The sequence below is a fragment of the Dasypus novemcinctus genome, chromosome 21, assembly GCF_030445035.2.
Source record: "Dasypus novemcinctus isolate mDasNov1 chromosome 21, mDasNov1.1.hap2, whole genome shotgun sequence".
NCBI lineage: Eukaryota > Metazoa > Chordata > Mammalia > Cingulata > Dasypodidae > Dasypus > Dasypus novemcinctus.
In genome coordinates, this window is record NC_080693.1 from 66032944 (window position 1) to 66049712 (window position 16769).

The 16769-nt window shown below is 38.3% G+C and overlaps 1 protein-coding gene across 9 annotated transcripts in view; it reads right to left on the reverse strand.

Moving 5' to 3' along the window:
- The window catches only part of KANSL1 (KAT8 regulatory NSL complex subunit 1), a 201180-nt gene that overhangs the window by 144956 nt on the left and 39455 nt on the right, over positions 1 to 16769 (reverse strand). For all 9 annotated transcript variants that reach the window (XM_058284440.2, XM_004447124.4, XM_004447123.5 and 6 more), the window contains one exon: positions 1087 to 2458. In XM_058284440.2, the coding sequence (XP_058140423.1) occupies positions 1087 to 2375 (1289 nt within the window). In that variant the 5' untranslated portion in view covers positions 2376 to 2458. The remainder of the gene's footprint in view (positions 1 to 1086; positions 2459 to 16769) is intronic.

Below are 16769 nucleotides of genomic sequence, written 5' to 3' on the forward strand. Positions count from 1 at the left end.
AACATAAAAGTTTCATATTTAGATACACAATGCTATGCATGTGGATAATATAAACGAAATCTACAAAACAGGAAATTTACTTCTTAAAAGCATAACTATCTCCCAAACTCTCCAGTGAAAATCTTTGTCATCTTTTTATTGCAGGCAAAGAAAAACTAATTCTTGCAGTATGTCCACGCATTTCAGCTTTCTCAAGAGTAATTCAACCACAACACTCCTACCCAAAAAGGAAATGAAAGAGGATCTACCAGTCAACTATCCTGCCCCTCTTTTCCAATTTCTCATGTTTTCCCTCTTTCATAAATCGAACACAGAAGATAAATGAAGGATTGGAAAGGAAAAGAGTAAAGCACCTCCGTTCTACCATGCCAATTTAAGATGCCACTCATGAAGAGTTTTAGAATTTTCTTAAACAGATTTGGAAAAACCAGTGAGAATTTATTCCAAGTATGTTAACATGTTTAATTTAGTTCAGAGAAAGTAAAATCCCAATCTGATAAAGGTGGGCTCTTTAAAAAAGAGAGTCAAGTTGTCAAAGTGGATTGTGCTTGGAGGCAACCTATAAAATAACCTTAGTGTTTTCTGACTGTCTTAAAAACATAAGAAAATCTCAAGTTCTAAAATTCAAGACTGGGTGTGTTCTCTGCTGAAAATCCAGTTAAAAGCAACTATAAATTCCAACAAAATTAAGTAGATCAACTAAACATTTGCCCCCTCTACTAAACAACACAATCTGAACAGCCAGACCATAAAAACATACAAAAATGTCCTAAGACTACTTCAAGAGAAATCTAATTATTCACTCTGAAAGTAGTGCCAATTCGGTTTTACAAGTTGGATGCCTCTAGTTTTTATTTCCTTATTAAAATAAGATTTCAAAAGGAAATTAATACCCATTAGCCTATAGTAATGTAACACTACACCAGAAATAATTCCCAGTTTTTTCATCAGCAGGTACACGCACCCACATCTAAAATCAAGAAAAAGAAAAAAGAAACCTAGGCATCTATACAAAGAATGCTATACTCTCCCTAGTGAAGATTCAGTAAATCTTTAAGAATAATGTTAGGTACGGGTTCTACTCACAGAGGTACATGGCGCTGCTCGGGATCGGCTCTAGTCAATTCTTCCTCTTCAATATCAGACTCTCCTCCTGAACTACTGTCAGTGACATCCGAATCGAATGCTTGTTCATTGCACCTCAAGTTGGCTATGCCACTAGCTGTAAATCTCTCCAATTCTTCTGATACTGAATCACTTTTCAGGAAACTGCTAAGTCCCTCTGAAGTAGTGGTCTCACTGGCAGCTTTTCTCAAGGCAGCTTCAGCCTTTCGAGTCAGCATCAACTGGCTCCGGGGCCTTAAGGATTCCAAGTTTGGCAGTTTGCTCAAAGTCTTCTCTAAAAATCCACCCATCTGATGCTGTATATGCCTCTCCACCTGCTTGGCTTGCACAACCTGTAAGCGCTTCTGCAACCTGCGGGCACGGCTCTCAATATCAGCCTGCCGCCGCAGTAAGGCTGTTATCCTTGTGTCAGAATCTAAAGCACTAAAAAGAATGGAAGACAGGGGAGACTTTTTACCCTCTAACTTGACACCCCCCAAGTTAGAGCTGGAGTCTGTGCCAGGTGATAACCTACTGCTTCCTTGAAGTGCCAGTTGTTCCATGGAATTTACAGAAGATTTATTTGCAGTGCTATTATTGCTAAATATAGTTGTGTGATCTACATCAAGGCTTCTATGTGGAAGAGTGCAATTGGTCATACTCCCCTTCAAGTCCCCAGATTCAGATCCCCCCACCTCACCCCTCTGGAGAGCAGATGAAGTGAGAGTACGTTTTCCCCCATTGAGGGAACAGGAATTGTCATGATCAGAATGTGTTGAACTTTTAGTCAATTTCTTAGCCAACCCATTTACAGGTGCTTGTGGCAGGGCTGTCTGACCACCAGTATTCATGGTTCTAAAATTTTCTAAGGAAAACTCCAAAACTGGCTGTCTCCCCAGTAGCTCGGCTCGGAGTTCATAGGACTGAGATAAGAGAGGGTGAGATTTAAGAACTGTCTGCTTGCTAAAGACCCCCTGCAATTTCAAAGACTCCTTTGACGGGACAGATGTTACATCAGAGCAGAGATAAGATGCCACCAGTGGTTGCAGCTTTCCCAAGTCTTCCTTGGTAGGATTGTTTCGGAAGTCTAGGCTAGGATCCTCTGCAGCAATGGCTTTTCTTTTGGTTCCGTTGGCAGCAATGAGTATGTTGGCGTTGCCGTTATTGTCGGCACTGCCAGGCGACAAGGTGGAGGATGGGGGAGCCAGTTTGAACCGGATGTGGTGTGCTTCAGCTGCTGCGTCAGTGAGAGCGGGCGCCATCGCAGCCATTCAGCACAGAGAGACAGGAAGTCCAGCCTCTCCCGGCGCCGAGGCCAGCTCCAAGGCCCCTTTCTGCCTCCCCAGAGAACAGACTAGAGGAGGAAAAAGAAAAGGAAGTTAGAAATACAAGCACATTTGAAAACAACACGTTTTTAATACAGGCATTACTTGAAACTGGCAGTTCAAACTGACCCCAGAAAGAAATTACTCAAACTATTCTGGAAACTCTAATATCTTTCATGGGGGAGGGGAGAGGGTTAAAGGTGGTGAGGTGGCAGAGGGCAACACACAATCCTTACACTTGTGCAAGAATCCCATCCTTCTTTGTTGGTACTTTTTTACCATAGAGTGAAAGTTGCCAAAAACAGATGTTCCATTCTGAAAAAATTGTAGATTATTAAAGTTAAATCATCTGCATCTAAACTTCTTGAAGTTAGCTGATTTAAAGCAAAAATGCATCAAACCAAACACCCAGCAATTAATTAGAAATGAATTAGTAAGTTGGCCACCAAAAAAAAAGGCCATATGTCATTTGTGCAACTTTTCTGGCTAGGGGATCCAGGTTTCATCAGCTTCTCACTTCTCTACAAATCCAAACCACACTATTAGCTTAACTGTACCACACCTGTAATGCCTATTTATTTAATCAAATTTCTTTTCTTTTAGATCAGAGAGCTCATCAGTATCTTCTCTGCTGGCTCCTCCCTCAACCTAACAATTCACCTCTCAAAAACTGCCCAAGAAGTTTCCTTCCCTTTACCCTAAAACTTTGCCAAATAATAGTATAAACAGGGGCCTATGCACTCTTTTCTGGCTCTCATCCCTACTGTTCTGGCAAAGTTCACCAGTAATCTCATTATCAAATCCAACCGTCAAGTCTCAGTCCCCACTCTATTTGACTTCTCTGCAGCATTTGGGTAGTTCTGACCATCCTACCTTTCTTGAAATTGTCCTTTCCTGATATCCTTGACACTACTATCATCCTGTTCTCTTCCTCCTGTCCCCTTATATATTGGTACTGCCCAGGGTCCCTCTTTCTGTCCTCTACTGTTTTCTCAGCTCACTCCCTGGCAAAAGCCACTACTATGATAAGGCCCTGTCTCAGTGCACTAATCAACATTCCCACTTCTAAGCTCTCCAAGCTCCCTGAAACTCAGAACTCTCTCTCTTCTTCCAACACACTTACTCCTTATCCCGATATGCCCTTATTGTGGTAAATGGCATGGCTTTCACGCAGTAACCCAAGCTAAAAATTTCAATCATTTCCCTCTTCTTCACCCTCCTTGATTTTTTGGTCTGTGAACAAAGGGAAACCTATGTAAAGAACTAAGTCAGCTGTTCTTCAAGTGTGGTCTATGGACTTCTGGTGATCACAAAAACCATTTTAGGGGTCTAAAAGATCAAGGCTATTTTCATTCTAATACTAAAACATTATTTGCCTTTTACACTATATTGATATTTGCAATGACGAGTGCAAAAACAAGAAGAGCAAATCTACTGGTAGCTTAGCACAAATCAAGGCGGAGCACCATACTATACTAACAGTCACTGCATCTGCCACTCACTCGCAGCTAAAACTAAAAAAATTTTTAAAAGTTAGTTTCATTTAAGAATGTCCTTGAAAGAAAGCAGATGTAGCTCAAGCGATCAAGTGATTGGGCTTCTGCCTACCACATGGGAGGATGCCGGGTTCAATCCCCGGGGGCCTCCTGGTAAAAAGTATGAACAAGTGCCCACAAAAGTGAGTTACACAGCAAGATGATGACGCGACAAAGAGAGACAAAGGGGAGTCGAGGCGAGGCACAACAGAAACCAGGAACTGAGGTGGAGCAAGTGACAGGGAACCTCTCACTACATCAGAGGTCCCCAGGATCAAATCCCAGTGAATCCTAGAGGAGAAAAACGAGAAGACAAAACAGAAATTGACAAAGAAGATGACACGGCAAGTGGACAGACAGTAAAAAAGAGCAGGGCAGGGGAAGAGGGAGGAAGAGAGATTATCTTGAAAAAAAAAAAAAAAAAAAAGAATGTCCTTGAAGCAGGATTTAAGTGAATTTAATTAAATCTCAACCCTTGAATACTTTAATATTCTGTATGATGAAATGGGAAATAAACATAAAGACTTTCTTTTACAAAGACTGAGGAAAAGCTCTTATACAATTGCGTTACTAACCAACACAACTCTTTTTACTCGACAGAACACCTGACAAACTACAGTTATACAGACTTGGGTATTCAGCAGATATTTTCTCAAAGATCAACAAAATGAACCTGTCACTTCAAGGAAAACAACTGAGAGTATTTGTTGCCAATGACAAAATTTGAGTTTAAAAGTGAAAAGTAGATTTTGGAAAACTTGTATCCATCATCATGAACTTGAACATTTCCCAATATGTAAAAAGCCTGTTTCTAATTAAACAGATTAGTGGTGGTGATAATGAATGTGACTTTTTGATACCATATAATGAAATGTGTCAACATTTGGAAGATCTACATAACTAAGTGAACCAATACCTTCCAAATGACCAATATATGATGTTACAAAATCATTCATAGGCAAAAGACCTATTCCAAAATGCAAGACAGACCAATGGATGTTAATTTAACAGAGTATAAAAAGTTCACTGATATGGTTTTAGAGTCTACATTTATGAAACTACTACTGGTCAAGTTTGAGTGTAGTGTTAAAGGATATCTTCTTCCCTTATCTGAAAAGGCTATCAAAATATTCCTCTCTTTTCCAACTACGTATCTGTATGAGGTTGGATTTTCTTTATATACTTCTACCAAAGCAACATATCACAATAAATGAATATTGAAGCAGACATGAGAATCCAGCTGTTTTCTATTAAGCCAGACACTAGAAAATTTGCAAAAAGTTAAACAATGCCATTCACTGAATGGTTTTGTTTTGGTACAAAGTTATTTTTCATAATATATAATAGGTTTAGTTATTTTTTTAATGAAATATTTAATTTCTCAAGTTTCTAATATATTAATAGTATCTACTGACAGATAATAAACCATAAAAGGTCTCTTTGGTTCTCAACTACTTTGAAGTGTGAAAGGGGTTCTAAGGCCAAAAAGTTTCAGAATCACTGAACTAAGCAATTCCCCCTACCCTACCCCAAAAAAGGAGAGGAATCTCCAATTTGGTCATTTTATCATTAGATCTATACCAACATAGGATGGTAGACCCTACAGGACTACACTAAGCTTCTTCTTTTTTTTTTTAAAGGGTAGAATTAATATTTTATTGTCATTTATAATCAGATGGCAGTTGGGTATATAGTCTTCATACATTATTTTTTTTGTAAATAAAAAAATTACAGGTTTTTAAACAGCTGACAGCTGGTTGTTTAGAAAACATGATTAGCTTAATTCATTAATGGTGGCTTCAAGCTTTTCCTTATTAGCACCAGAAAATTCACCCACCTTTTGTCCCTTTTTATAAAACTGAAATGTTGACATGCATTTGACTTCACAGTTTGCAGCAACATTATGACAGTCATCCACATCTACTTCAAGGACCACTGCGCTATACTTTCCAGAGAAGGCATGAAAGAAAGGCTCGATCATTTTACAAGGCCCACACAATGTGGTTTAGAAATCAACTACTACAAGTTTATCACCAGCACTGTTCAAGGCTGCCTGAAAATCGTCCCTGCTCTCCATGTGCTTCACCATTTTGGCTGCCGGGGATGGTCTGACGTGCAACCGTGCTGAGCTTTGAGAAGGACATGAAAAGCCGGATGGTGGCCGGGAGTCCAGTGCGACGCCCGCCTTCCCTTTACAGGGCCGCGAGGCAGGGCCCTAAGCTTCTTAAGCTTCTTTATATACTATGACAATTCAAATAATTAATATCAAAATATTTAAGAAAATGAGAAAAAAAATGTCAATACACACACAAGTGATAATCTGCCTACTGCTTCAAGTATCTACCAAAAGTTTCTTGTTCTAGGATTGTTTTTTGTTTGTTTGTTTTTCAAGGCCAGGGATTGAACCCGGGACCTTGTACGTGGGAAGCTGATGCTCAACCACTTAGCCACACTGGCTTCACTGAGTGGGATTTCTCACTTGTTTTGCTTGTTGTTTGTTTTTTTTGTTTTTTCAGGAGGCACCAGGAACCAAATCCAGGACCTCCCGTGTGGGAGGTGGGGTCTCAACCACTTGAGCCACATCCTTTCCCTAGGATTGTATTTTAATGAACAGCCTATGTAATTACTAGGTCTTCTGGGGCTCACAGAGTTTTATCTTTATGGACTTTCTGGTTATGGCATTCTGTGTAACTTAAACTGTTCTATATTCACTATACCCATTTATATATTTCTATTCCCAATATAATACAGACAGTTGTGTTATAGACCAATTGACAGCTGAACCAATACGTTATCTGTTCAAAATACTGAGTTGATTTTATAATAAGGAAAGTATTTTCTCCCATAAGCCAACACAAAAATTCACTACCACATCTTTTGAATAAATATCAATACACAGTTGATACTAGCAATGCAAGGAGGCATTATCAGTGTCAGATGACTAATTCAACACAGAGAAGAGTAGTTTATATTGCCCAAGAGCTCTACAGTAAGCCTCAGCAATGGCAGGAGGCAGCCTCCCTTTGGGGAAAAGCCAGGCAACGGTACAGATGTTACACAGCTCACACAAAACTTATTTGGGAAAACCCAGACTCACCAGCACACATAAAAAGAGGGCCTTAATTAACATCATAGCATAGAAGGTAGTTAAGTAAGCACTGTAAAGTTGTTTGAGAATTATTCAATTCTTTAAAGTGCACAACTTAAAGAAAAGTCTGCTGGTTCAAAAATCCCATTTCGTCCATGAAGTCTTCTCTGAACTAACAAACTGTAATCTGTGAACTTGACAATAATCACATACCTTTCAAAGGCAGGAGTTATTTTGTTCACACACTCTCTCCTTGACCTCAGTATTCCTACAGAATGCACTGCACAAAGCAGTTACTAAAACAATCATTATCTGAGTAAATAAAATAGGGATGGGAAAGAGGGAAGGATGGGAAGAAGTGGCAGCTTCTTCAGAAGGAATTTCCATTCCTAACTCATAAATCTTTAGTTTTCTGTACCAAAGAAACAGTACTTTGGTTAAAAAGATTGAACTCTATATATATTGCTCCCCCTTTACTGACTTGAAATACTATGCTGAGACTCAACATTACCTGCAGAGGCATTTATGGATAAGGGGAGTACTGTATTGGCTCAAGTGAGCCACCCTAGGCTCACAATCTGATTCCACCTCATGAAAATTTTTCTGTACCCCTGAATTTCCTCATCTGCAAATAACAGATCCTACAACCGCACAAGGCTGCTGTGGGGATTAAATGAAATACTTTCAATTACTTAGCCTAGTGCCTAGCACAAAAATTCATTATTATTTGCACTATTATTAAAATCTATAGACAAAAAGCAAGTGTAGAAGGAATATATTTCTAGAAGACTTGTTAAGACGGAGGGAAAATGTAAAGCAAATAATTCTTTAAAATGCCATGTACTTGAGGACTCAAGCACATACAAAAAAATTAAAAAAGACAAGGCCCTAATTACACTCAATATCAGCTATAACTACCAAAAAACCAACATCCAAGTTTAGGACTTGCTTTTTAAATCTTTCCCTATATATCTAGATTTACTTGTACTATTTCCTGATGCTGCTTATAACAAAAAAGAAAAAGAAAAAACTAAATATCCAACAATTTAACAATTAAATTCTGAATTGTCCACACAACCGAATATTATATAATTTACAAAAATAAGCTATATATACTGATATAGGAAAAGTGCTTGCCTCACTGTTAAATGAAAATAAAAATAGGCTGCAAAATAAAGCATACTATGACTTCATTTTTGTTTAAATAAAAATGTGTTAAGATTCTTTTGTCATTCTTTTTTCCTTTGGGTGATGCAATTTCTCTACCATAAACATATATTACATGTGTAGTAAAAGGGAAGGAAGCAAAAAGAAAAAGTACGAATTCTAAAGAGCCAAAAACTCTGAGTAAAGCAAAATAACTTCGTGGTTTTACTTTTCAAATTCAACATACTGAGGAGAGGGTGTGGCTCAGGGTTTGTTCAATCCCCAGTACCTCCTATTAAAAAAAAAAGAAAAAGAAAAAAAAAAAGAAATTCAACACACTAAACAAAATACTGTTTAAAACACTGATTACTTCCCACTTGACCCCTACAAACTCCAAAAACTATATAAAGCAACACTCCAACAATTTAAAGCAGAAACTGTCAAACATAGAAGTTTTACAAAAATAACACAAAAATAGCTTCTGATAAATCATCTTTCTCCAAAGAGTCCAAAGCATTAAAGCTGTAATTATTAATCCTCAAAACAACCTGGGCAGTAGGTTTACGGCTGGGATTACAGTTTCTAATTTATAGTGGAGAGAAATATATGGTCATATTGCACAGTCAGAATAAGGAACTGAAACTTAAAATATCCCAATTTTTAGTTCCTGTAATAAATACTGGAGCTACTGGACCTGCTGCCACTGACAAATTATGATTATGCAGCAAACCCGCAGAGACAAAAGGAAAGTACTATCTAAATGCCCTATAGCTATAAAAAAAAAATAGGTAATGGTTTCCCTTCACAATTTCTTGAAGCATTTGGAGGGTTAGGAGACGTTAAATGGGTTCAGCAGGCAATGGGAAACACTTTCTTGATGGAAAAGATTCACAATACACTTTATCATATTGAATCCACAAACGTATGCCTTTAACAGACACATTTTTCCATTACACCTATTTAATAGCTTGCTGCAATTGTTCTGAGGGACACAAGCTGGGATAAAGTTCAAATACGTGAACTCTAAGACCCCTTCCTGTGCTTATGATTCGATTATTCTAAATTGCAATACAAATTCAAGGACAAACTTCTACCTAACACCAGTGGCGCTGGAGAAGCAAAAACATATCCCTAGGGCAGGGCTCCTGACCTAAGTACTACTGACATCTTGAGCCAAATATTCTTTGTCGTGAGGTGCTGTCCTGTGCATTTTAGGATGTTTAGTATTTTTCTCTAGCCTCTACCTATTAGATGCACCCTCCTCCCAATTATGACAACCAAAACTGCCTCCAGACAGGTTAGATGTCCCCTAGAGGAGGGAGGGGGGAGACAGACAAAATCACATACCCCTAATTGGGAAACACTACCTAGACATTTGAAATGTATTTCCAGAAAGCAAAACATATCCAACTGCTTCAAATAATTTAAGCCAAACCTAATACCATACCTACAAATAAAAAAATGGTTTATTCTTTATAAACTCCCAAGACAGTACACTCCAGGTATACAAGGATAATCTGGTAGCATCCAACCTGAAAAATGTTGATAAGCTCTAGAAAACTTAAGGGGAAGGTTCAGGTTGTCTGCCTGGTCAACTAGCCAAGAATTACAACAACCACACTTGCACCAAAAACAGAAGCAAAAATCATATGGGGAAGAAAAATTTGGCTATAAAGTGAATTCTACTAAATTCTTCCCTCACCATTTCCTCATTACTCTACACAAAAGAAAGGCAAGAAGAAAGAGGAGGAAGGATGTTTAGGGAAGTATCCATGAGTTATCAGAATTTTAGCTAAAATTTGAAAACACTAAAATTTCATGATGTAAAAGACCACGACAGGAGAATAGTACTATGACATTCTAGTGAGAGGAAATGGCATGAGAAAAGGTAAGGCTGTGGGAATACACAGGACACATCCTGGAAGTTAAAAGAAATTAATTTGCTTGAATATGTGCAAATTTTAAGAAAAGAAGCAGTGAAAAAAAGATGGAAAGGCAGACTGAAGACAGATCATAATGGAAAACCTATTTGAGCCTTTACTTAGTCTTAAAAGATATGATAATGTCAATGAAGGTTTTCAAATGAGGAGAACTTTAAAGACACTAGTTAAGTAGATGGATTAAAAGAAAGTAAAAAAGGCAAAGATGGAAAGGTCAATGAAGGTGCTATTGCAATAATCCAAACAGGATGCAAGAGGAACCTCAACTAAAGAGGTCATCACAGTAGAATGGCCAGTTTCCTTCAACGCTTAAATACAGAAATGCGAAGGAGCAACTTAAAGTCTACATATGGTCCAATTAAGCGATATAAATAGAATTATGTGCAAGATCTAAAGAAAGAACATTTCTTCCTAACTTTCATAACTTATCTCACTTATGAGGAAATCTTTCCACTTATTTCTCACAAAGCTCTCTCAACAGCTCACACCTAGATTATCTCAACAGTCTTCCGAGCAGGGCCTCATCTCCCAGTCTATCCTATACCTTTTTCATCATCTCACTTCCCTATTCTAGAAGAGCCCCTGGTACCTTTTTCATGAGTCCAAATTCCCCAAGATGAAATCTAAAATGAAATCAGGGCACATTCACATCGGGTGGCACAGTACCCAGAACTCCCTACACTGATTCCCAACTTTTTATCTTTTCCTTTGCTGTTTCCTCTACCTGGAAGGTCCTTCTACCCTTCTAGCCCAAACCCTTAAATACATAGCATCTCCAAAAAAATTTATCCAGGCTATTCAGATTCACGTCACTTTCTTGCCACTTTAATTGTATAATGCATTTAAAGTCACTATCACTCAATTCAAATTATATAAATGTTTCCTAATTGCCAATTTATTAATTCTATATTTTTCCAAGACATGCAAAGTTATTTAATAGCATCTTTCTTTTTTGCATGCTCAATTAACTCCACCTAGAGCTTATTAAGTACTTACTATTTGCCTAAAATAGTCAAAAAGATTTCATGAGGATCCTTCAAGTAAGATTTTGCTAAGCAGAGAAAGATGAGGAAATTCCAAAGAATAATCTGGCATGATTTTAAAAAGGGGAGTATTCAGGGGACAATCCACAGAACTTGGATGACCCACGTGATACACATACAGCTTCTCAAAATAAGAGTATGGAAAGGAGAACAGCTATGTAATGATTTGTAAATAAGCACTGACATTCTAGAATGTCGATTTTATGGGACACACTGTAGAATATTTCTTGCACATGAAAACAAATGCAGACTGTCATGGAATACAATGAGGAAGGGGGACAAAATTTGTTATTGAGAAACAAAGAAATAATGCGCACCTAACACCTTCCTATGCCAACAGTGCTTCTTTGTTGAAAAGTCTTATAAATTCTAAGGGAATCATAGCTCTGACTGGAGTATGGAGGGTAGGTTGTTATTATGACTGTTGCTGATTAACAGTAATTGACCTTTCACTATGGTAGATACTGTGCTAAGTGTTTTAAATATATGATCTCGTTGAATTCTCACAATAATATTACAAGTACTATTATCCTCAATTTATGAATAGCAAAATTTAATGCACAGAGAAGTTCAATAATTTGACCAAGATCACACAAGTGCTAATTTGCAGCCAGCACTGCAATTCAAATTTGTGACTCTAAAGCTCGTGTTTTAAACTATTATCCTACGTAGTAGTTTAAGGCTAGGTTTAAACTGGATAGGCCTTAATTGCTAGAAAATAGATTTTGAATTTTAGTCTTTATAGAGGAAAATCAATGAGGAACACCAACTACCTATTGGATAGCTCCAATAAATATTTATTAAAATGTCTACAGCATTCAAAGCACCACACTAAGTGCCTATAAGGATGACATGTGCCTGCAGACACAGACACTACCACCCCTGTTGATCAGGGCTCTCTAAGGAGACCACACCAGGCGCCTCATACAAGTTAAGTGGGTAGGGTCAGGGAATACTTCCCAGAGAAAACATCTAAGTTGAAGACTTGAAGAATGAGTGGGATCCAGCATCTCCCAAACAGTTAACATCAACATCTCAAATCCAAAACCAATTCCTGCCCTTCGACCATCCCTGTATGAATGAATCATGATCACAATCACCGATCTACCTTCTATCATATCTCATTTAAATGTCTACTAGTGCCAGACACGAATAACAGAAAGACTACAGGAGTTTGTAGCCTAATGTTGGAAACATAAGAATTATAGCAGTTTAATTAGTGCCAAAATTAGAAGATATCTTAAATTTTAAGTGCTAAGGAAGCTCAGAAGATAAAGCACTGGGTTTTGCCTAAAGAGATCAAGGAAGGTTTCCAGAAAGTAATTACATTCTGACTGAATTTTGAAGGGAGGGAGGATGTCAACTGACAGAATGATGGACATTCATTTCATTCTTTGTACCAGTGCCTTAGTTCAGGACATAATTATGTACTGCAATAATCCAGGCATAATAATCTCCCAACTGTCCTTCTATCTTTCTATCTCAGCAAGCCTCTAATCTAGCCTCTACCACCAAAACTATTATTGAAGGAATGAACAAAGGAAACAAATCTGAACACACCATGCTCCTGCTTAATATCTTTCTAGGACAAGGATGAACTCAAACTCCACCACACAGCATTTATCTGCTCCCCACCCCTTTTTTTACATTCAGTCTCACCTCCAACCTGTCTGCACTCCAGCCACACTAATCTTATTTACGGTTCAGGCTCTTCCACGCCCCCGCACCTTTGCTCATGCTAATCTTTCCTTTGAAGATTCAGCTCCAAGGTCACATGCTCTTTCCAGTAGTCCCCATTCCTTCCAGGTTTAGGTTTTCTCCCTGGATGGTTTTATTTACAGTCCAATGACACCCTGGGCAATAGCTTATAATGGAATATAAATTTCCAATTTTATATGTCCCCTCCTTTCCTAGACTGAGTACTTCTTAAAATGAAGGTTACAACTTTTTAAAAAAATCTCTGTTCCCTGCATGGAACAAAGTGCCTGACAGACACTTTAGTTAACCAGAACATTCTATGCAGAATGCATCAGATGAAGATCCCCTAGGAAGTTAATGGGGACGTCTGCACATGAAGTAACAACCTAAGAAGAAGGCATCAACAGAATCAAGGTTGTTAATCCACATCATTTAAAGGTCTGAGCATCTGCACCCAGACTGGCAAACTTTTAAACTACCCATTTTACACTATTAGTTATGGTTAAATAAACCTTATGAAAACAATATTGGCTCTCTCTGTCTAAAGAAGCCCGCACCAAATCTTTATGGGTATTTCTATCCTTCTCTCCCATTTCTCAGCAAGCTCTATTCTTTTCCCCCATTTCCCAATAAATTCTTTTTACTGGCCTAACGAGGGGGAAGAAAAAAAAAGAAAGAAAAACAGTATCTACCAAAATTTTAAATACAATTACCCAAACTTTTACCAAGCAATTACACTTCCGGGAAACTAACAAATACTCTCATAGGTATGCAATGATTTATGCAAAGACTTATTTTAGAACTATAATATATGCTAAAAAAAAAAAAAAAACATCCGAAATTTAAATAGAAGGACACATACTAAAATATTAAGCAGGCACTTTTTAAAAAAAGAGAGAGAATTGTATATGCTGGTGTGAAAAACCTCTCATTTACTGCTAAGTGGGGGGAAAAAATCAAGCAACATAACACGAATGATCAAATTTATGCTTAAAAATAAAAACACACAGAAAATTGTTTTGGAGGGTGGCTATATATCAAACTATAAATGGTATTTATCCTACTCTTATCCTATTACTGAATTCCAATTTCCTACCAGCTTACCCAAACCATAGAGAAAAAAACTGCATTTTCATCTGGTCTCTTTTCAACAAACCCTAATGATAAAAGCGCTTCTACGCGGATTTGGCCCAACCGATGGGCCTCCTGACCCGTATGGAGCTGGCCCACGCTGCAGTGCTGATGAGCGCAAGGAGTGCCGAGCTGTACAGGAGTGTCGCGTGCGTAGGGAAGCTCCACGCGCAAAGAGTGCGCCCTGTAAGGAGAACCACCCTGCGCGAAAAAAAGTGCAGCCTGCGCAGGAAAGGCGCCGCACACATGGAGAGCTGACGCAGCAAGATGACGCAACAAAAAGAGACACAGATTCCAGGTGCCACTGCCACAAGCCAACACAAAAAAAGAACACACAGCGAATGGGCACAGGCAGCAGACAACTGGGGGCTGGGGCGGGGAAGGAGAGAGAGAGAAAAAAAAGTGCTTCCAAAAAAACCTACAATTGGCAACTTCTTGAAGATTCCAAGCAATTCAAAAACAAATGGTTATTCTTGGGGGTCCTTAGCCATATTCCAAGGATCTCATGAAAATCCATATTATTGCTAAACAGTACTGAATTAATGGTTTAAAAAATTACTTCTTTCCAATGCCAGGGGCATGTTAAAAGTTAATATTAACGTCCTTCTTTCATTCCTCTGAGAGGTATCAAAGGGAAAACTAGGAGGTACGCAGTCCAATTTTTTTATATATCCTTCAGGTCTTCAAGAAAAAATAGGAGCAGTTCAATAAACTTTCCTGACAGTTCAACTTATCAGACTAATATTTTTACAAAGTCTCTATGCTAGCAAACTAAATAATTAGCTCTTTGCCTCTATCCCTTCACACCCTTCCTTCAGTGGAGGTACTAATGGGTAGTACAAAGGCCAAAGAGTAAAAGAAAGCCTGGTTATCAGCTCTTAGCAATTTCTGGTTAAACATCCTAACAACAAAATTGTTACTCATCTTTTTTATTCCCCAACACTTACCCTCCAACTGGATTTAATCAGGTCTGACCTTAAGCTGCTACCTTTTTAAAAAGGAATTAAAAGGTGAGGTTCTCCCATTAAGTTTGATGCCACTCAAAACAACTTTTCTCCAAACAAGGTCAGGATCTGCTGTACTTAAAATTCAGACTAAGATCTCATTTTGGATTCCTGGTTCAAGTAACAAGAACCAGAGTTTTTGATAACATGTAGATAAAAATGCACTTAACTTACCTCTACCTAACATTTCCTTGACTTTCAAGCTTGGGGAGAAACTATAATTCCAACAAAAATAAAAACTGGAGAGAAGAGAAGGCAAATTCACAGTCAACAACAACACAAGAAATAGCTAAATAACTGTTTCCCATGGTAGCATCTGATGGCTAGGGTCAAATATTAAAATTCTACAGAGCTGACTTAAAATCTTAGAAAATCAAGGTTTTAACCTTTATGCCGAGATCTTTTAAATTCTTGTTTCCCAATTGTGTAGCAGTGTCTGGCAAATAATAGTTGCTTAATAAATGTTTAAGGAGGAGTAGTAACATTTATTAAGCAACTATTATTTGCCAGACACTGCTACACAATTGGGAAACAAGAATTTAAAAGATCTCGGCATAAAGGTTTAAAACCCTCATATACAATCTTTACATTTTTCTTTCAGACTGCCCAAGTTTGTTTTTCATTCCTCAGTATATGATGCTGTCTACTTCAGTGAAGTCCATTTCCTCAAAGCTTTTTAGCTTTACCTCTACCCACTCCCTAAAAGACAGAAAAAGCTTTAAAAAACAAAGAAAAAGTGTCTCCTGTAGCCATTTTGCAGTCCAGGCCGCTTGGTAAATCACACCTATTGGATGTATTTTACATAACATCCTCAAAGATTGGCACATGGTATAAAACGCAGGAAAAAAATAACTGAACTAATAGTTCCCATCCCAACCACGCACACTGGTCTTTTCCTCTGACCCACAATTCTTCCCTCAATTTGCAAGTGACTCCCAAGAATATCATTTACCTACTAACTCTTCTGGTGGCCTTCAAATGATGGTGACCTCTACTCAGTGGGATATTTGCCTTTTCTAACCTTACTGAAGTTCATTTAAGTTTTGAGCTCACCTTTCAGGGAATGACAAGTAATGATGAAGAAGTCTTGTTTTCTCTTAAAAATCATCAGTCTTTGCCAGGAATATTTTTGCACAACTTTTAACATGCCCACGGGCTAATACGCAACTTATTAGAATAGAAACTATAAATTAAACATACATATTCAAAACAAAAAGACTCAAGAAGCAGTCTTAATATAAATTTCCAAGAAACAGTTAAAAGTCCTATTTTAGGGAAAAGACATGGTCCAAATTCTCTCTACACTGACAAAGTGGACAGGTAGGTGTCTGAGGCCATTTTATTTAAGACACCTGCACTGTATTCCATAAAGTGAACAAGTAATGGTGCACCAATGTAAAATAAGCTTCTTGAGACCTAGAACATTCTAACCAGTCAGGGTAGAAATTTACTTAAAATGGAGAAAGAGAGAAGTGGACGTGGCTCAACTGACAGAGTATCCGCCTACCATATAGAGGGTCCAGGGTTGGATACCCAGGGCCTCCTGACCCATGTGGTAAGCTGGCCCATGTGCAGTGCTGCCATGCAGGAGTGCTCCTGGTGAGGGTTGCCTCACGCACAAGGAGTGCACCCCCCAAGGAGAGCTGCCCTGTGTGGAAAAAACGCAGCCCACCCAGGAGTGGTGCCACACACATGGAGAGCTGATGCAGCAAGATGATGCAACAAAAAGAGAAGCAGTTTCCCAGTGCCACCTGA